Source organism: Prionailurus viverrinus, chromosome A2 (assembly GCF_022837055.1).
Source record: "Prionailurus viverrinus isolate Anna chromosome A2, UM_Priviv_1.0, whole genome shotgun sequence".
Taxonomy (NCBI): Eukaryota; Metazoa; Chordata; class Mammalia; order Carnivora; family Felidae; genus Prionailurus; species Prionailurus viverrinus.
Window position 1 is genome coordinate 118,454,322 of NC_062562.1, and position 20,574 is coordinate 118,474,895.

Consider the following 20,574-nt stretch of genomic DNA (forward strand, 5'->3'; position numbering starts at 1 on the left):
TCTCCCTCTCTCTCTGCCCCTCCCCTGCTTGCTCTGTCTCTCAAAAATGAATATAACATTAAAGAATTTTTTTTAGAAAATGTCCATCCAAGAAGTATTTTGAAAATACATTGCCGAGCAACGAATGAAAAGAAGGACCTAAGTCTTGGACGTGGGGTAATTTTCTTTTGTCTTTTCTTTTTTTTTTTTTTAACATTTATTTATTTTTGAGAGACAGAGCATGAGCAGGGGAGGGGCAGAGAGACAGGGAGACAGAATCTGAAGCAGGCTCCAGGCTCCAAGCTATCAGCACAGAGCCCGATGCGGGCTCGAACCCACAAACCGCAAGATCATGACCTGAGCCGAAGTCGGACACTTAACCGACTGAGCCACCCAGGTGCCCCCGGGGATAATTTTCTAATGATCACATCTCTGGTAGATGTGGGATGTTCAGATTAGACCCAGAAATTGTAAGCCTGGGATTTTTATATTTGCTTTCCATCCTTCCTGCCATGTTTGAGAAAGAAGATAACCATTCTTGTAAAACAGGGTCGTGTCAAGGAGAGCAAAAATAAAAGCATTTTTTGAATGTTTGCTCTATGCATGTATTGATTTCTTTTTTTTTTTTTTTTTTAAGTTTTTTAGGGGCACCTGGGTGGCTCAGTCAGTTAAAAGGCCAAGTCTTTTTTTATTTTTATTTTTGTTTTTGTTTAATTATTTTTGATAGAACACAACGGGGGAGGAGAAGAGAGAGGGAGACACAGAATCCGAAGCAGGCTCCAGGTTCTGAGCTGTCAGCATAGAGCCCGACGCTGGGCACAAACCCAGAGACCGTGAGATCATGACCTGAGCTGAAGTCGGTTGCCCAACCAACTGAGCCACCCAGGTGCCCCTTAAGCAGCCAACTCTTGATTCATGATCTCACTGTTGGTGAGTTCGAGCCCTGCGTTGGGTTCTGTGCTGACAGTGCTGAGCCTGCTTAGGATTCTCTCTCTCTCCCTCTCTCCCTCTCTATGTAAACAAACAAACAAACAAACAAATAGAAATGTATTATTTTGAGAGAGAGAGAGCATGAGTGGGGCAGGGGCAGAGAGAGAGTTCCAAGCAGGCTCAGTGCTGTCAGCACAGAACCCGATGCGGGGCTCGAACTCACCAACAGTGAGATCATGACCTGAGCCGAGATCAAGAGTTGGCAGCCTAACCAACTGAGTCACCCAGACACCCCTGCATGTATTAATTTCTTATTCACTATCCTCTAATAGCTTCCCATCCCACTAAGATTAAATATAAATTCTTTACCATGGTCCATGATGTCCAGTATGATTTCGCACCGAATACCATTCTCCCTTCCTGTTGCATAGGCCTCCTGCTATTTTTTGAAAACAGTTGGTATTCTCCTGCCTCAGGGCCTTTGCACTCACTATTCTCACCACCTGGAGTACCCTTTCCCCCAGCTAACTGCGTGGTTCTCTCCTTTATCTCCTTCAAGTCAGACTTTCCCTAGGCACTTCCTTAGGGAACACAGGCGTGTGCTCCCGTGCACATACCATCACTTGCCTCTCCTTTATCTCTTTCCCCCTGCTTTATTTATATCTTGTAGCATTTATCACCCTCCCCCCGCCCCCCGACAAATTACTTGTTGATTGTCCGTCTGCCCCCAGTGGACGGCAAACTCCAATAGACCTGGGCTTTGTTTTATTCACAAAACAATGCCTGACACACAGTAGGTGCTCATTAAATATTTATGGAATTAATTAATTTAGTGCGCACCCAAAACTGTGTAGGTAACCATGCCCATGTATTCAGGAGCGGGGGGGGGGGGGGGGCGGCTGTGGCTGAAATGTGTTTTCATACTGGCCCAGTCCCTCCTGGGTTAGCTGGATCTAGTTAAACTGGGCCAAGATGTCTGCAGGGTATGCAAATGCTTTGCAGTGGAAGGAGACTCAGTCCATTCCAGCGTAGAGCAGGGATCTGGAGGAAGTGTTCTAGAACTCTGCTGAGGCTGGGGTGACTCTTCTTTTCTTGAGAAGAGTGAAATTAGATGAAGGCCCAGCTAAGGAGTGGCAGCGTCTGCTGGGGAGAAAAAAACGGGAGAAATGACACAAGCGGACGGAGTGTTTAGGGGTCACAAGAATGCAATGGACTCAGACTCTACAGATGGTTCCAGGTGCTTCAGTGAATTTGTTTCCGGGGAGAGCACGCCAATTCACAGATGAATGAGCGATTCCGAGTGGTAAATATTCGACAAGCAACCATGTGTGGGAGGAGAATTGGGCCCTGGGTAGCTGTCGAATGTATTTGGAAGAATTTCACTCCTGCCCAAGATGACCTCTTGAGCTGCTCTTCAGGTTGCTGTCCAGAGGAATCTGGGTTTTTTTCTAAAGGAATCCAGGTAGCTAATACCCCCCTTTAGCACCCAGGTCAGACAACTCACACTTCAGAAGCTGGGCTTTGTGGGTTATGTATGCCTGCACCCTAAAACTGCAAAGAAACTGAGTTTCCATATGTCGGAGAAGAGAGTCGTGAGCCTATCTCCTTGAGAAACAGCCCGGTTGAGGCCACAGAGTGGGGAGAGGGACCCGTGTCTTCTCAGCTGCTCACTTCCTAGAAAGCTGTACGGCAAAATAGCGTGTTAACGATGTGAATATTTAAATCAACAAGGTGGTCCTGCTGAGCACAAGATTCCTATAGGAAACATTTTGGTAGAATAAATAATCCTTAATGTACAGTTTCAAAAATGAAACACATTTCTGTACTTCCAGTTCCTACATGGCAAAGCATCTCTTGACATCAGCCAGTTTCTGATCTGTAAGCCACCTCGCTGAATTTCAGTGTCAGCTACGCCAAATAACATCTCTTGGCTGTGAAAAGATTTTCTGGCAGGCTCTCAGAGACAAGGACAGATGGCATTCCGTTGGGGGTACTCCCGGCTCTTTGTTTTAGCAAATATTGACACTTTTGTAGGAAACAGATCCAGATCCTCTTTCTTCCTAACTCATCTTGGCAATCCTGAAGGTTTGGAGAGAGAGAGTTCCATAGAATCGGGACAGCGCACTTGCCACAATTACAAAAGGCATATAGCAAGGAGGGTAATGGTCATGGTTGATTGATGCTCGCAAAGGTCACAAACTAGTAAGCAATATTCGGTGATCACAAATCACTTTCGAATAGCAATGAGAGAGGACAGGTGGGGAGAGGGGACCACGTGAAGGAAAAGCCTCTCCAAAAAAATCCCCATTACTGTAGCAAGTGGTTTTAAGATCCCCAAAATATGTATAAAAAAGAGTGTGTCATGGAGTTATAAAAGTGAAAATATAACAACAACCTAAACCTTCATCAGCAGCAAACTGTTTGACTAAATCAAGATACATCCATATTATAGGATATATTGCAGCCTATAAAGATGACAGTATGGACCTGTATTTGTTTAATATGGAAGATGCAATCAATAAAAGTGGTTTTTTTTAAATTTTTTAATCTTTATTTATTTTTGAGGGAGAGACAGAGTGTGAGCAGGGGAGGAGCAGAGAGAGAGGGAGACACAGGCTCCAGGCTCCGAGCTGTCAGCACAGAGCCCGACGCAGGGCTCGAACTCACAGACCGCGAGATCATGACCCGAGCCGAAGTCGGACGCTCAACCGACTGAGCCACCCGAGCACCCCAGAAGTGGTTTTTTAAAAGCAGGTACGAAAACCAAGTTGTTACAAAAACAACTTATCTTGACAAAATGATTATAGAACTCACATGTTATATACATTATAAAAATTATTTTTATAAAAAGTGTGTGTGTGTGTGTGTGTGTGTGTGTGTGTGTGTGTGTGTGTCAGAGAGAGAGAGAGAGAGAGAGAGAGAGAGAGGGAGACATTGCCTGAGGCTTTTGCTGGGGGCCTTGCTGCAAGAGTGAGGGAAAGAACAAAACAAGTCAGGGCAGAGGGAGCCTTGCAGGTAAGACATGGGACAGGGTAAAAAAGGTTCAAATGGCTTCCGAACCAAGCCTCCCACCCATCTGTCCTTACCGGAACAGGCCTCCCGAGAGCCAACATCAAAACTCTCTGTTTCAGCATCACCCCTTCCATACCCCGGTTCTGAGGGTGCCATGAACTCAGTGGTACCCAGAGTATCCTGATCTTTACTCAGGAAAAATTACTTCCTATATAATAACAAGAACAATGCCAAGATGAAGAGAAATAGTAAACTTGACTGCATTAGTTTTCTAGAACTGCCATGGCAAATTGCCACACGAAAAGCTTGGTGACTTGAAACAGAAATGTATCTGTCACATGTGGTTCGGAGGTGACATGTGCAAAACCAAGGTCCTGGGAGAGCTGTGCTCCCTCAGAACGTTCTAGGGGAGAATCCTTGTTGCCTCTTCTGGCTTCCAGTGGCTCCTGGCGCTCCATGGCTTATGGTGGCATTGCTCTGATCTCTGCCTCTGTCTTCACATCACCTTCTTCTCTGTGTGTCTGTGTCCTTTTCTGTGTGTGTCTGTGTCCTTCCTCTGTGTGTCAGTGGATTCAGGGCCCACCCTAATCTGGTATGATCTCACCTCAATCCTCACCTTATTATATCTGTGGAGACCCTATTTCCAATTTAGGTCACAGCCTGAGGTTTGGGGTGGATGTGAATTTTGGGGGGACTATTCGGCCTACTGTAATATCATAGACAACATTTGTTCAGCAAGCAACAACTCTGACTAGAATTTACCTGTTTAAGGAGTGCCTGCGTCACTCATCGGTTAAGCATCCAACTTCAGCTTAGGTCATGATCTCACGGTTTGTGAGTTCGAGCCTCACGTCAGGCTCAGGGCTGACAGCTCAGAGCCTGGAGGCTGCTTGGGATTCTGGGTCTCCCTCTCTTTCTCTGCCCCTCCCCTGCTCGCACTCTGTCTCTCTGAAAAATAAATAAACATTAAAGAAATTAAGAATTTACCTTTTTACAAAAGGAGGCCGAAGGCAGGTAGGGATCGGCAGGAGGCTCAGAATCGGTTCTCCATGGCCCAGAAAGCCCTGCCTCTGTGGTGCAGTTTGACAGAGCGCTGCCTTGGAATTAAGATCTGATAGAGATTCTGGAGTACAGGACAACAAAACTAGGAATTAGAGAAAACTAGCAAGGACAAAGAAACAGTTAAGCAGGAATTATTAATGATGTGCATTACCAAAGAGAACATTATAGCTGCTATCAAAAATATAAATATGCTTGAAGGAGATGATCAAGTAAGTGAGAGACTTCAGGTGCTAAACTAACCATCAGTTCAAAGAATAAAATACCCGTCAACTTTACTAAATAATGGTCAGGGTCGTTGGCCTCAAAACTAGTTTCTTAGTGTAAAGGGGCACTAAGTGGGGCCTCTAGAAACTGGACTTACATTGATCCCCACTCAAGGATTCTTAGGTTCTCTACACTCTGGATGATCAGTGACTTTCCCCACAACCCAAGTTATGTGTAGCTTCCCTATCGTCAAATAGTGTGACATTGCAGGATAGAGATCAACGTGTTAGCCTTTCCAGATGTCATCACCCAGGTAGAGGTACTAACAAAAAAAGGAAGACACATCAGAAAGTCAGGGGGAGACCCGTACATGTTCCCCTTCCAGTTGGAGATTTAACCAAGAGGAGAGTGTGTTTTCTTCTCCAGAGCTATGTGGTGGTGCTTTTTTAGGACCAAAGGCCTCACAGTCAACTGAGAACACGAGTTTGGTAGCAATCAAACATGGTTCCTCATTGATTGCCAAGACTTTCAGAGACATTGACGGCAAGAAGGGAACTTAGAAACCTGTCAGGTTCAAGTTATCTCTGTGCAGGTAAGAGGCCCAAGGTCCAGATATGTAGGGTCCCCCTTCCAAAATGACTTGTTTAGGTGAAACTAGGATTAGAGTCAGGAGTCCCAAGCTTTCTTCATGATATGCTTTGAACATTCTCACCAAGCAGCATTTCTTTTTTTAATTTTTTTTAACACTTAATCATTTTTTTTTAATTTTTTTTTTTTTAACGTTTATTTTCGGGACAGAGAGAGACAGAGCATGAACGGGGGAGGGGCAGAGAGAGAGGGAGACACAGAATCGGAAACAGGCTCCAGGCTCTGAGCCGTCAGCCCAGAGCCCGACACGGGGCTTGAACTCATGGACCGCGAGATTGTGACCTGAGCTGAAGTCGGACGCCCAACCGACTGAGCCACCCAGGCGCCCCAACACTTAATCATTTTTGAGAGAGAGACAGAGAGAGACAGAGAACGAGCGGGGAGGGGCAGAGAGAGAGGGAGACACAGAATCCAAAGCAGGCTCCAGGCTCTGAGCTGTCAGCACACAGCCCAACGCGGGGCTCGAACCCACCAAACCGCAAGATCATGACCTGAGTTGAAGTCAGACACTTAACTGACTGAGCCACCCAGGCACTCCAGCATTTCTTTTTTTTTTTTTTTTTTTAATTTTTTTTAACGTTTATTTATTTTGGAGACAGAGAGAGACAGAGCATGAACGGGGGAGGGTCAGAGAGAGGGGGAGACACAGAATCCGAAACAGGCTCCAGGCTCTGAGCTGTCAGCCCAGAGCCCGATGTGGGGCTCGAACTCACGGACCGCGAGATCATGACCTGAGCCGAAGTCAGCCGCTTAACCGACTGAGCCACCCAGGTGCCCCGCACTCCAGCATTTCTTAAACACCTAGAGTATAAATGGGTAAAGTGTTGACCTACTTTGAACATGCCACTCTAGGTTTGCATTAGTATATTAAGTCACTGTGAGTGCTAAAATAATATCCTCAGTCGAAAAGAGTAGGTGCTGAATGAGTGGTTTCTAAGTGAATGGAATGCAGAATAAGACCAAAGGACAGTGGCTCCCCAGATGTGCCAAAGACAGATATCCAGGCTCTCCTCTTGTCTTGGAAACACTACGAGTCCCCACCTTCCAGCTTCCTTTGCTGCTAAGTGTGGCCATGTGGCCGAGTTCCGGCCAATGGAATGTGAGTAGAAGTCATGGGTGCCACTTTCAGGCCCGGCCCATCAAACCCTCCTCCCATGCTTGGTCTTCACTCTCTTTCTTCATCACCAGCCAATGGAGAAGATGCTGAGGACGGGGAAGAAGACAGAGCCACAATAAGGAAACGGCCTGTGTCCTCAAATGACCCAAAAAAGTGCAGACTCTCCTTATCCCAAACACTTTTTTGAACAGTGAAATAAGAAGTCAACTTTCACTGGGTTAAGCCACTGAGATTTGGGGGTCATTTACTGTAGTGGTTAGCCACTCTGATTCTGTTTGTGTGGATGGTTAATCAGAACGAGCCCCACAATATTTTAGGTGGTAGGCACTTCAGTTGTGATGGACAGGACCAAGGTTGGCAATGCTAATTTCTTTTGTTCCCAAACGTGGATGGTGCAAACTCGTAGATTTCTCATTCCCTGCTGATCAGCCTCACTCTGTCTCCCATGCCTCTCTTCATAATTCCCTTTCTGTTGTCTGTGTGTCTTAAACACACACACACACACACACACACACACACACACAACGATCAAACTCTGGAACTTTAACCTGAATATAAGAATTCTTATTCATACTACAGAGACGAGGTGGGAGGAAGCAAAACCCTTTAGATTGTGAGTTCCTTGGCATTGGCCTAGCCTTAAACAAACCTATTTCTCACATAAGGAGTCTGAGGCTCCCCAATCGGTGGTGTGTGTTTCATCCTAACAAGACTGTAAGGTAGAAATCAAAACTGTACCCTAAATACAGGATTGGTTATTTTTGTGTAATAGATCAAAAAGGAAGAGCACGATACAATTAGGTATCAGTTGATTCATCATCACCAAGACTGGTACCAGATAGCAAATGAGGCCATTCTTAAATCTATTTTGCAGAAGCCTTTGGTAAAATGTCTTAACAACTGCAGAGCCATTTAAATTCTAGTGACTAATATCTGTTTGGAAACTAGCGATGCTTAATTCTTCCTCCTAGATAAAATGACTTCTGCCTGAATTCATGTCGTGGACTTTTAATAGGCTATTTTGCTCAATCCTGGAATTTCTACTACAAATTGAAATTTTTCTGTGGCTAATATTAGCGAAACTTTCAAAAGAAGGATTGCAAAGTTCTAACGTGTTTTCTTTTTTGCTGATTTTGGATAGATACTTACAAGGAGTTTCCACAGAAGAAAGCACGGGAGCTCAATTCACAGCAGCTCTTGATGGCTATGTTTTCATAGTAACTATCCTTCATGCCAAGTTACAATCTTACATTTATGATTGGGGTAAACGAGATTATTGTATCTAAGGACCAGGATGTGCTGCTGCAATGCTACTTGGTAGTTATAAATTATTCATTGACTATATCACTAACCACACAACACAATTACAGTTGCATTTTCAGTGTTTCTTTCCACTTGTCTGATGTCCTTTTCTGACACAGGGTGTGTTAGTTATCTAGGCTGTGTAACAAATTACCCCAAGATTTAGTGGTTGGAAAGAACATTTGTTATCTTAGAGTTTTTTTCTGGGTCACAATGTGCCACTTAGATTCATCCTCTGGCTTGAGGGTCTTCTGCAAGGTGTAATCGAGAAACTAGAGTGGCCTACAGTCATCTCAGACCTCAACTGGGATAAAATGTGCTTCAAAGCTCACTCAAGAGACCGTTGGCAGGCCTCACGGTCTCACTGGCTATTGGCTGAAGACATGAGTGCCTTGCCACATGAGCTTGTTCATAGGGTATTCGCAACACAGCGGCCCTCTCCAAGAAGGCGAGAGTAAGAGATGGAGAGAGGAGGTGAGTGCTATGGTCTGAATTCTTGTGTGCCCCCAAAATTCATGTATTGAAACCTATCCCCCCAAGATGATGTTATTAGGAGGCATGACCTTTGGGAGGTGGGTAGGTCATGAGGATGGAACTATCGTGAATGAGATTAGTGCCTTTATAAAAGCCGCTGAGAAAGCTCCCTTGCCCCTTCCACCAGGTAAGGATACAACCGGATGTCGGCATTCTGCAGCCCGGAAGAGGGTTCCCACCAAAACCCACCCACAGTGGCACATTGAATCTTGGATTCCCAGGCTCCAGAACGATAGACTTATGAGCCACCCAGTCCTATGTTATTTTTTTATAGCAGCCAGAACAAATTCAACAAGCAAAAAAGAAGCCACTGAGTCTTTTTGTAACCTAACCTCGAGGATGACATCCCATCACTTTTGCCATAGTCTATATGTTAGAAGTAAATCACTAGGCTCCGCCCACACGCAGGGCAAGGGGAGCCCAGGAAGTCATCTTAGAACCCGCCTACCTCACAGGAATGCCATTTAAAGCCGTGCTTTGCAAAGTAATCCTGATGAAGGAGCCCTTTTCTCCCCCCGCCCCCCACCATCTGCTGAACGTCGATACTTTTTTAAAATAAATATTCATTTCTAAAAAAACAACAAAGGCATAAAAAAGCAAACCCACTGGATGTCGCATAATGTCAAACTGCTATAAAAACTTCTAAACACTTTTGATTCTATTATTTACCTCATGCGGACCAGAAACAAATAGTTTTGTGGATTGGCACCAGTCTCGGACCATCCTTTGAGTAGCAACAATTTAAGGATTTTAATAAATGCAGGTTACTTTTCAAGGCTGTTACAAGACAATCGTTTGTACTTTTCACTTGGCTACTTCTGGATGGTGGGATTCCAGAAATTTTAAAAAACCTGAGTAGAAGTCATTCCTTCTGTTTGCACTCCACTCTCTCTGCAAACCTAAAACTGGGGTCTTTTGTTTTGATTAAAGTCAAGAGTGTGTGGGACTGATCCTGAGTCTCCTGTTTAAGATTTTACTGCAAGGTCCTTTATAGGCCCTCCTCGTCACTAATCTGTGAGCTAGAATTAAGGCACTTTGGAATGAAGCAGTCTGACAAATAATATGATTATCCACGTGCTTATTTATTTATTCTTTCTTTCTTTATATTTAAAGATTTTTTTTTTATTAAATAATCTCTACACCCAACGTGGGCCTCAAACTCACAACCCCAAGATCAAGAGTTGCACGCTCCACCGACTGAGCCAGCCAGGTGCCCCTCCATGCACATTTTTGAAGATGAGGGACCAACCCCTTTCCCAACTAATGTTAGGAAGTTTGAGGGCCCTTGCTGATGCTAGTCTGTTACTCAGATCCCTGAAAACGCTTCTCAAGTGTAAATTCCTCAACTCAACTGAAAACAATCTTTCTGGAGCACCAACTCTGTGCAAGGTTCTGGAAGATAAGACTTTGAAGAGAGCCCCATCCCTGTTCTCACCTGGTTTACAGCACTTCCTTAATGGTCATGTACATCTCAATATTTTCCCACGTGAGTACATCCTTTCTCTTGTTTCTAAGTGTGTCACATATCTATATCTAATCTCCCTAATAAAATCATAAACTCACCAAGCAAAAGTATCCATTTCATGTCCTTCAGTCTTCGGCAACAGCATCAGGCAATTTAGTAGGTCCTTGTAAAAACCGGAATTCGGTGGACATTCACTGAGCCCAGAGCCTGAATCCCCAGCCCAGGCACTAAGTGCTGTGAACAAGGCTTCTGTCCCAAACCTCACTAGGCTGGCGGTCATCCCTCTTCTTGCCTCTTTGTCACCCCTTAACCCATCCTTCAAGGCTTAAAGCAGAAGCAACTTTAAGAAGCCTGCTTCTGCCCCCCTGGTTCTCAGTGGGGAAAATGAAATCTAGTGTGAACTTTTCACACCGGGCCCAGAAGAGAGAACTATGTCGAGAAAGGGGCTTTTGAAAACAAGTCTTTCTTGCTCAGCTCCTCACACAATTGCCAAACCTCAGTTGGTCATCCCCTTCTATTCTCTCCCTACTCCAGGGAAGGGAGTGAGGGTTAGTAAAAGCTACTTTTGCAAGGCCCCGTACTGAGTACCATGTGAGCACAGAAGTGAGCCAAACAGGTTTTTTTTGTTTTTGTTTTTTTGGTTTTTTTTTATCCTCAATAATTTACAATGGGCAAATGAGACGTATCCTCCACTATAATACAAAGTGGAATGGGCCAAGTGTTGCACTGTGGGAGAATATGGGGGGCGGGGGAGAGATTAATTCCAAATGGTGAAAATTCAGAGGATGTATTTTTGGGGTAAGCCTCGGAGGACGGGTGACATAAATAATGAGTAACGCAGAACACTTTCTATGCCAAGTGCTGTGGTTAGTGGTCTGCATGCATCTCATTTAGGGTTCACAACTCTCCTGGGGAAGCGCTATTATTAAAACCACTTTACAGGGAGGAAACTGAGCCACAGACAGAGGGAGAAATTTGTCCAAGCCAGGCTAGTAAGCGGTGGAGGGGAGGATTTGAACTCGTACAGGGTAATTCTAGGGCTGGTGCTCTTAACCCTCACTTAAGGAACAAAGGGGACCACGTGGCAAGGTCTAGCAGTGTGCAGGGCTTGCTCAGGAAACAGTGAGGAGTTGTGAGGCTGGAGCACAGGGCCTGGAGGGGTGAGGTGGGGGGTGGGGAAGAACAAGGGTTTGGATGGGATGCTGCTTGATCTCAATGGCAGCTGTGGAATCTATATGTCAAACTCCGGGCTTTACAAAGAGTATTTCATCTGACTTCACCACATCCCTATTGGACAGGGACTATTATCCCCATTTTACAGGTAAGAGAACTGAGGTACAGACAAGTTAAGCAACTTAGTCAAGGTCACACGACTGGCTGATGGTGGGGCCAGGATACGAAATCAAAGGTCATACTTCCAAACCCACTGCGCCAGCCCAGTGTTCTCCTGTGGGCGGAAGCCCTTTGCATGCTGCCCAGGGTGTCTGCTTTCCCCTAGTTTACATATCCTGTCCCTTCGCACCCACCTCTACCCCTGACCCCCACCCCCACCCCGCGCCTTCAGCTACAGCAGCCAGGCCCCCGGGCACTGGGCTGGGGCCACCTGGTGCCCAGAACAACCTCTGCTCCCAGAAAGCTTTGCGTTCCCCCCGAATAAAGAACCTTTGAGCTGGGGAGCCCCGCCCCATGCGGGCCCCTCCCACGGGCGCGAGCCTGGGGGCGGTCGTGGGCGTGTCCCCGGCGGCAGCGCCCGCGGCCCGGGGCGGAGCCTAGCTGGAGGGGCGGGGCTTGCTTTCAGCGCAGGGCTGCGGGGAAGGCGGGCGGGTTGGGTCTCCGGGCAGGTGGCTCCTCTTCCGCCTCTCCTGAGCCCCTGGCACAGCGCCGGCTGCGGAGGGAGCGTCTTTGTGCCCGGTCCCGGAGCCCGCGACGGCCCCTGCGCGCCCGGGTCCATTGTTTCGCTTCTCGGTCTCTTCCGGGCAGGTGCCCGCAGAGCGCCGGGCCCGCACGTGCCAAAGCGGCGGCCGCAGCAGCGCAGGGACCCGCGGGCGCCAGCAGGGGCGTCCCGGGGCGCGCGGCGGGAGATGAAGTACCTGAAGCCGTGGTGGTCGGACGGCGGCGGCCTCCTGCACCTCACCATCCTGCTGAGCTTGGCGGAGCTCCACCTGGACCTTGACCTGGACCTCTACCTGCTGCTCCCGCCGCCCACCCGGCTCTGGGATGAGCTGCTGCTAGCCAGCGGCCCGACGAGCTCCGCCTATGCACTCAGCCCCTTCCCGGCCTCGGGAGTGTGGGGGCGCGCGGACCAGTTGCACCCCAAAGGCCGCGAGCCGGACCCCGCGGCGGAGTCCGCAGGCCGGCTGCTCCGGGAGGTGCGCGCGCTGGGGGTCCCCTTCATCCCCCGCACCCGAGTGGATGCGTGGCTGGTGCACAGCGTAGCGGCCGGGGACGCCGACGGAGCCCACGGACTGCTGGGCGCCGCCGCCGCCGCCTCCTCCGCCGGGGGAGTCGGCGCCAGCGTGGACGACAGTAGCCAGGCTGCGCCGGGGGATGGCGGGGACCCCCGAGCGGCTGCGAGTAGCCCCTTGGACGCTGGGGAAGAGGAGAAGGCACCCGCAGAACCGACGGCTCAAGTGCTGGACGCCGCAGCGAGCCAGGTAACCGGAGAGCTGGGACTCGAGCACGGTGCTGGGGGAGCTGGCCAGGAGCCCTGGAGTGTTGTGACGGACCCGGGAGGGAGCACACCCGCTCTTCTTCCACCCTCTGTCCCTGGGTGGTTGCAGTTTCGGGATCACTCTCGCCTCCCTTTTTTGTGAATCCAAACAAAAGCTGTTAGTGCTGTCGCTGTGGCTTTTGGGTGTTTGAGAAAGAAGTGAGTGAAATCATCCGTTTGTCCGTAGGGGATACCTTTTTCCTGTGTTTGATGGCTGTCAAGGCTAGTTCGGGGCAGTGGAGGGGAGAAGGGTAACTGGTGATTTTCTCGCCTACGGTTTTCGTTCAGTACGTCGTGTACACTGAGATGTGTTTTTCCGGAACCTGTGTCCGAACCGGGGAATCCAAAAGTGGCCTTGGCCACCAGGAGGACACGTTTCTCTTTAAGAACTCACTCTCCCGCCTAACGTGATGGCCCCTTCCCGGATTTTAACCCAGTTGCAGTTCGTTTTGCTGCTTGCCTGGATTAAAGAGCCGTGGTCAGTGTTCAGTCTGAGGCCAGTTGGTGGACGGTCCCGCTGACCTAACCATCCCCAGCTCCTAAAAACCCTCCTCCCTCCTGGAACCTGTGTAACTTCTAATTAGCATAAAGAAAGCATGTGCCCTGACGGTCACCTAGTGACTTAAGTGCCCTTTGGCTTATGGGTTCAAATCCCTTGGGTTTAACTTCCTTTTGAAACAGAGCTCGCTGAGATGGACTGATGGAAGTATCTATGTGGTGCTCCCACTAGCTGCTGGAGTCTAAGGACACTTAATTCCAATTTTCACAAAACCATCTTGCCCAAAGTTCCTTCATAGTGACCTTTTTAATTGTCTCTTGGCCCAAATCTGAGTGTTAACGTTTGGTATCGATCAACAGGTGTTCCTTGGATGTTGTTTTTGTGGAGCGCAATCTCATGCACAATGGGAACTGGGGTAGACAGGTTTGTTTGCTGCTCTTCAGAATTGCCCCGTTTGTGTAGGCAGTTGCCAGACGAGCTTCTCCACCCTCTCCTGGAGGGGTCATTGTGCCGAAGTGCTTGTGATTCACTGTTATGCAGATCCGATCCCTTCCTCTTCCTGAGGCCGGAACTAATGGGATGGGGTTTAGTGCGAGTCTGGGTGGGCTCCCGTCGAAAACAAAAAGTGGAAGGCTCTTCCCACTCACTCATCCAGTCTCGGCCTTCACCTGAATCCTCTGCCTCCCAAGGGGTGGTGCCTGGGGCACTGCAACCTTTCCCGATTCTGCAGCAGGGGAGTGGGGGTGGGGAGAGAAACCCAATGCTCCATGCTGTAGCAGATGGCACCCTCCCCCTCCCCCCCCCTTCATGTCACCCGCCTTGCAAAGCAAACCCGGACCTGGGGAGAGGTGAAGCTGTTCCCTCCCCTTCCCAGCATTGCCTTATTTAGTCTCTGCAAACCCGCCTTCGGGGAAGCTCTGGGGGCCAAGGCTTGGCCGCACCTCCATGGAGGCCTTGAGCCCAGCTTTCCTAGCGGGGAGGATGAAGTTCCTACGGGCCGTTCTCTTGGTGTTGCCTTCCTCAGCTAGCACGTGTGGACCTGCTGGACCGCGGCAGCTGTTGGGGTGCCCCGGTGATATGCATCCTGGTGATGATCAGGTGCTGAACACCCTACATTTTCACAGCCAATTCACCTGTATTCGCAAAAACAAAGAAAACATAAGGAAGTTTGGTTGTAAGTTTGTATGTGTTTGGCAATACCTTTTTTTTTTTTTTTAAAGCAGCCTTGTGAGGTAGGCAGACCGGGCATCCTTCCAAACAATTTGTACTAAAAGAAAATAGAGGACCAGCGATGTTAGGGGACTTGGGTGAAGCCACGCAGTTAATTGGTGCCAGAGGTGCAACTAGAACCTGAGCTTTCGGATCCTAGGCTATCGCTTTATTTATTTTTTTTAACATTTTTTTTTTTAACGTTTATTTATTTTGGGGACAGAGAGAGACAGAGCTTGAACGGGGGAGGGTCAGAGAGAGAGGGAGACACAGAATCTGAAACAGGCTCCGGGCTCTGAGCTGTCAGCACAGAGCCCGATGCGGGGCTCGAACTCACGGACCGTGAGATCATGACCTGAGCCGAAGTCGGACGCTTAACCGACTGAGCCACCCAGGCACCCCCCCAGGCTAGCACTTTAATTAAGCACTTGTGTCTGTACCCAGGTTCTCTGAACCAGCCTGCAGCTGGGATGGGGGTGATGCCTCCCACTCCTGACCTCAGCACCACCACTCTCCAGTGCTGGATTGACTTTTTTTTTTTCCCCCAATGTTTATTTATTTATTTTGAGAGAGCGCAAGCCCGGGAGGGCAGAAAGAGAGAGGGAGAGAGAGAATCCCAAGCAGGCTCCTCACTGTCCGCGCAGAGCCCATTGCAGGGCTCGATCCCATGCACCTCGAGATCGTGACCTGAACTGCAGTCAAGAGTCAATGCTTAACCAGCTGAGCCACCCAGGCAGCCCCGGGTTGGCTTTTAAAAGCAGATTGTACCGGGGCGCCTGGGTGGCGCAGTCGGTTAAGCGTCCGACTTCAGCCAGGTCACGACCTCGCGGTCCGGGAGTTCGAGCCCCGCGTCAGGCTCTGGGCTGATGGCTCAGAGCCTGGAGCCTGTTTCCGATTCTGTGTCTCCCTCTCTCTCTGCCCCTCCCCCATTCATGCTCTGTCTCTCTCTGTCCCAAAAATAAATAAACGTTGAAAAATAAATAAATAAAAGCAGATTGTACCATCCGTAATACTGAGGTTACAATTTGAAACCATGACTCTGCAGAAAATGGGCTGGGAAAACAGCGCGGGTTTTTGCAATCTGCAAACCTGGGTTTAGGGATATCACTTACTAATGTGCCCTCATACAGGTTCCTTTAATCATTCCAAGCCTCAGTGTTTCACCTCTCAATTGGGAGAGTAACACTGACTTCAAGGTTTGTGTGAATTAAATGGGAACAGCATGTGTGAAGTGCCAGCCCCTTGCCTGGAATATAATTGCTGTTCTCTTCTTTCTGCCTCGGTTCTCAACCCACGCTACTTAACCAGTCCCCACTCACTTTGTTTCCTTTTGTCCTGTTTATAAGTCTGAGCTGGTTGTTTGCTTGTTAGGGGGTTGGGTGTGGTGTGTTGCAGCCAGACTGCCTGGTTTTGAATCCCAGCCCTCTACCACTTACAGCTCTGTGACCTTGGGCCAGTTTCCTTGCCTGTCTGTGCTTCATTTTCCTCACCTGAGCGATGGGAATAATAAAGGTGCCCACCACACAGGATTGTGAGAATCAGTTCATTCCGTGTAGTTGGCTTAGAAGTGTGGGAGTGCCTGGTTGGCTCAGTTGGTTGAGCGTCCAACTTTGGCTCGGGTCATGATTTCTGGTCCATGAGATCGAGCCCCACATTGGGCTCACTGCTGTCAGTGTGGAACCCGCTTTAGATCCTCTGTCCTCTCTCTGCCCCTCCCCTGCTCTTGCAAGGTGGCTACTGTTAACTTCGACAAGAGAGAGTGTTTTGTCCTACAGGAACAGCATAGGTTTGTTTTGTTTGTTTTTATTATTTTTTAAAGTTTATTTTTTTTTTAATTTTTTTTTTTTTTTACGTTTATTTATTTTTGAGACAGAGAGAGACAGAGCATGAACGGGGGAGGGGCAGAGAGAGAGGGAGACACAGAATCGGAAGTAGGCTCCAGGCTCTGAGCCATCAGCCCAGAGCCCGACTTGGGGCTCGAACTCACGGACCGCGAGATCGTGACCTGAACTGAAGTCGGACGCTCAACCGACTGAGCCACCCAGGCGCCCCTAAAGTTTATTTATTTTTGAGAGAGACAGGGAAAAAGAATACCAAGCAGGCTTCCCTCGGTCAGTGCATAGAGCCCGATGTGGGGCTTGAACTCATGAACCGTTAGATCGTGACTTGCGCCAAAATCAAGAGTTGGATGCTTAACCAACTGAGCTACCCAGGTGCCCAGTTTCGTTTGTCTTTAAATAGATAATTTCAGTGGCTTATTTGAGCTGTAGGAGATTCTGGTCTTAACGGTATAATTTTCCATAATTTTTGTACATACGCAAAACTGTTTCGGAGTAGGGGATTTTCCAAGTATCAGAAGAAATACTGCTTTGGTTTCACTTCTTAGCGGGGCCAATCATCATCCGAAAACAGAACCCGGAATTCCCCAGGGTAGACCTGCTTCCCTTCATAACCACAGCCATTCACTCATGACTGATGATGCACGTGTTTTCAAAGTAACGCACAGGTTAAACAAAGAATTGAACAGTTTTTGCAGAATTGAATGTGTGAGCATATGTTGGCCTATAGCCAGCCGTCAGCATTTCAGAGAGCTGTCTACCCTTTGAAGCTGAGAGGCTTGTGGTCATCTCGATAATGGTTTCAAGCCCCCAGGAGAGGGACCCTGTGCTGGGTGAGGGGTCCAGCAGGACCTCGTGGGTTAGACTGGGTTCCTTTGGGTCACAGGAAGAATCTAAGCGTAAAGGAAGAGAAAGAAGCTCTTAATTGTTAAAGTAAAGTTGGTTTTTCATTTCAAAAGCAAAGTTAATCAGTCACTGGTGCCTGGGCAGTTGGAGATAGATGAAATCTCAAACACTTGCTTGTTTTTAACTCACGCCTATGATACAAAAATAGTCTTATACCTTCATACATCGCAGTGTAACCAAGTTTCAGAGGAGGCTCTTTGCTTAAGGACGCAGTGAACTTTCACCTATGGCCTTACACAGGAGAAGATGGCATAGGGTCACTGTATCAGCGTCCCAGGGCGGCTCTAACAAAGTGCCACCAACTGGGTGGCCTACACGGCGGAAATTTGTCTCCCAGTTCTGGAGGTGAAAAGTCGGAGGTCAAGGCCTGGTTCATTATGAGGCTGAGAGGGAGAGTCTGTTCCAGGCCTCTCTGCTAACTTCTGGTGGTTTGCTGACCATCTTTGGTGACTCTTGGTTTCTACTGTGTTGCCCCAGTCTCTAACTTCATCTTCACGAGACACTCTCCCTGTGTGCACACCTGTAGCCAAACTTCCCCTTTTGTAAGGACACTGGTCGTACAGGATCGGGGCCCACCTGACTCAACTGATGGCATCTGCATTGACCCCATTTCCAAACAAAGGCACACTCTTAGATACTGAGGGTTATGACTTCAACATGGGAATTTTGAGGGACACGATTCAATCCATTACGCAGTCACCATCTCCCTTTTCCTGGCAACTCTTGGGGCGTTCAGCTTGTTGAGCAAGTAGGCCGCAGCAGTTTCCGGAAGCAGCTGGTCTATGTGTACGATCATTTGCTGCAGGACTTGATGTAAGCCCATGAGCAAACCTGGGGTGTTTTTTGCTGGCTTCACGTGCAACCAACCCCAAGGAACCTTACTTCAGACTTCTTCCAGTCAGTTTTTCACCTCAATATGTGGTTTATAGAAATATCACCCTCTGCAGTGTCCCTTGTATCGTTTCCCTGCTGCTCAGCTCAGAAATCAGAGCGCAGGGCCCGGGCTGGGACTCCCGAGGCAGGCTGGGCCAGTGGTCAAGTTTACTTGACGCTGGAGTCAAACCCGAGGCAGGGGTAGCTGTAGATCTCGGCTCACTGCTGACAGGTTGTGTGATCTGGGGCACACTTTTTAACCTCTCTGTGCCTTGGTTCCCTTATCCGTAAAGTGGGATGGTAAGAGTACTTTAGGGAGTTGTGAGGGTTAAATGAGATCATACAAATTAGGGTTGGTACACAGTAAGCCCTCAGTCATGTCTGCTACTGCTGTTAATTCAGCTGGGGCTGTGACGCCCCTGCCCCGATTTATTCCTATTCCTTCTCTTGCCCGGCACAGGTTTCCAAAGCTCACGGTCATCTCTTCACTTTCATCTGGGGAGCGTCCACCAGCTCATTACCTACGTACCAATTCAATCTTTTGTCATTTGAGGCGCCCCATTAGGCTAGTGTGACCCAACTCCCCAGCTGCCCAAGCTGAGCTCATCTCCCACTTAGGTTCTACCTGTGGCCTACTTTCCACCTAAAACTTTCTCCCTTCCTTTTCCCCAGACCGCCCCGTGTTCTCCTGCACCTCACTCTGTCACCTTGGCCCAGAATGTGTCCTTTCATCCCTTCCAAGTCTTTTACTGCTACATCCTCAGACTTCTCTCAACTATCATCACCTCTGCGATAAGCATTTCCTGTTCTTTCCTTTGAGCCCAGCTGCACTGTGTAATGTTTCATAGGTGGGCCTTGGCATCCTCTCCTTGGGACTGCAGTGTCTTGAGCTTGGAAACTGAGTCTTCACTTGAACCTGCAAGTAGCACCAAGGCCAAGGTCAAGGGCAGAGGCCAGTGCAGCCCACGTCTGCTGAGCACTCCTCACCCATCCGTCACGTTGCCTTGCCAGAACTTCCAGAATGCCATGAGCTTGAACGGGTCTTGGGTCATTCAAGGCTAGATAGCGCCCCAACTGGAAAGTAGGTCAGATCTGAAATCCTGATAGGCCATCTGACCATTTAATGCCAGTTTGAGTGGATGGGGGCCATGGAAAGCCGACTTTCAGGTTGGCATGATCATTAATCAGGTGGTGAAATTTAGGATTGCCTAAAGTGATATAGCAAGTTAGTGACCTTGCCCGGAATAGAACAAATCACCACTGTTAAGCACCGAGTAAACCATACCTCCCACACACTACAAAACTTCAAACTTGGGGGAAACACGCTTCCCCCATCTATGGCAGTTTTTTGATATGAGTAGCTTATTCTCAAAATCTGGTTGTTAAGGATCTGTGTTAATATTCCAGTACACCTCTGGGCAGCAGAAGCTGGCTGAGGCTCAGACACACACCTGGGTTGGTTTGGGTTGAGTTGCAGATAGTGGTTGGCAGAGTATGGACAGTGACATAGAGGCAAGGCATGGCCTTTTGAGGTTGGATAGAACTGGCTTCCCATTGGCATCAGGGTTCTTCGGAGAACAGAACCAGTATGATAAATATACATGTATACATGTGTATGCATGTGTATGCATCTATTTTTTTTTTTATGTTCATTGATTTATTTTGAGGAGGGGAGGGGCAGAGAGAAAGAGAGAATCCCAAGCAGGCTCCGCACTGTCAGCACAGAGCCCCATATGGGACTCGAACCCAAGAGCCGTGAGGTCACGACCTGAGCTGAAATCAAGAGTCAGACGCTTAACCGACTGAGCTGCCCAGGTGCCCCTATATATCTGTTTTAGAGATTTGTTTCAATTGGCTGATGCAGTTGTGGAGGCTGGCAAGTCCCAACTCTGGGGTAGCTGGACACTCCCAGCAGGCACTGATGCTGCAGGCTTGAGGCAGAATGTCTTCTGCCTCAGTGAAACCTCAGTTTTGCTCTTAAGGTCCTTCAGCTGGTTGGATGAGTCTCACTCCGATTAGCAAGATAATCTTTTACTTAAAGTCACTTGGTTGACCGTAGCTGTAACCACAAGTACAAAATATCCTGACAGCACCACCTTGGTTAGTGTATAATTGCATAACTGAGTACAAGAGCATAGCCACTTTGACACCTGAAACTAACCATCACACCATCCCAGCTCTGGCTCTTCCTGGGCAACCTCTGTGAGCCTTAGTTCCCAGATTTAAGAAGGGGAATATTAACGTCTTTTGGGGAGAGTTCTTATGAGGGTTAAAGAACACTGTATG

At 48.3% G+C, this 20,574-nt stretch overlaps 1 protein-coding gene and 1 long non-coding RNA gene across 2 annotated transcripts in view; both read left to right on the forward strand.

Annotated features, from left to right (window-relative positions):
• The first annotated feature begins 1,941 nt into the window (after nucleotides 1–1,941).
• Nucleotides 1,942–10,361, forward strand: LOC125161164 (uncharacterized). The gene is made up of 2 exons (XR_007150491.1): nucleotides 1,942–3,663; nucleotides 8,916–10,361. It is a non-coding gene; the product is annotated as an uncharacterized LOC125161164 (long non-coding RNA).
• Nucleotides 10,362–12,056: 1,695 nt separating this feature from the next.
• Nucleotides 12,057–20,574, forward strand: part of NFE2L3 (NFE2 like bZIP transcription factor 3) — a 31,999-nt gene continuing 23,481 nt past the window's right edge. The window contains exon 1 of the mRNA XM_047850865.1: nucleotides 12,057–12,907. Within this exon, the coding sequence (XP_047706821.1) occupies nucleotides 12,335–12,907 (573 nt within the window). The 5' untranslated portion in view covers nucleotides 12,057–12,334. The remainder of the gene's footprint in view (nucleotides 12,908–20,574) is intronic.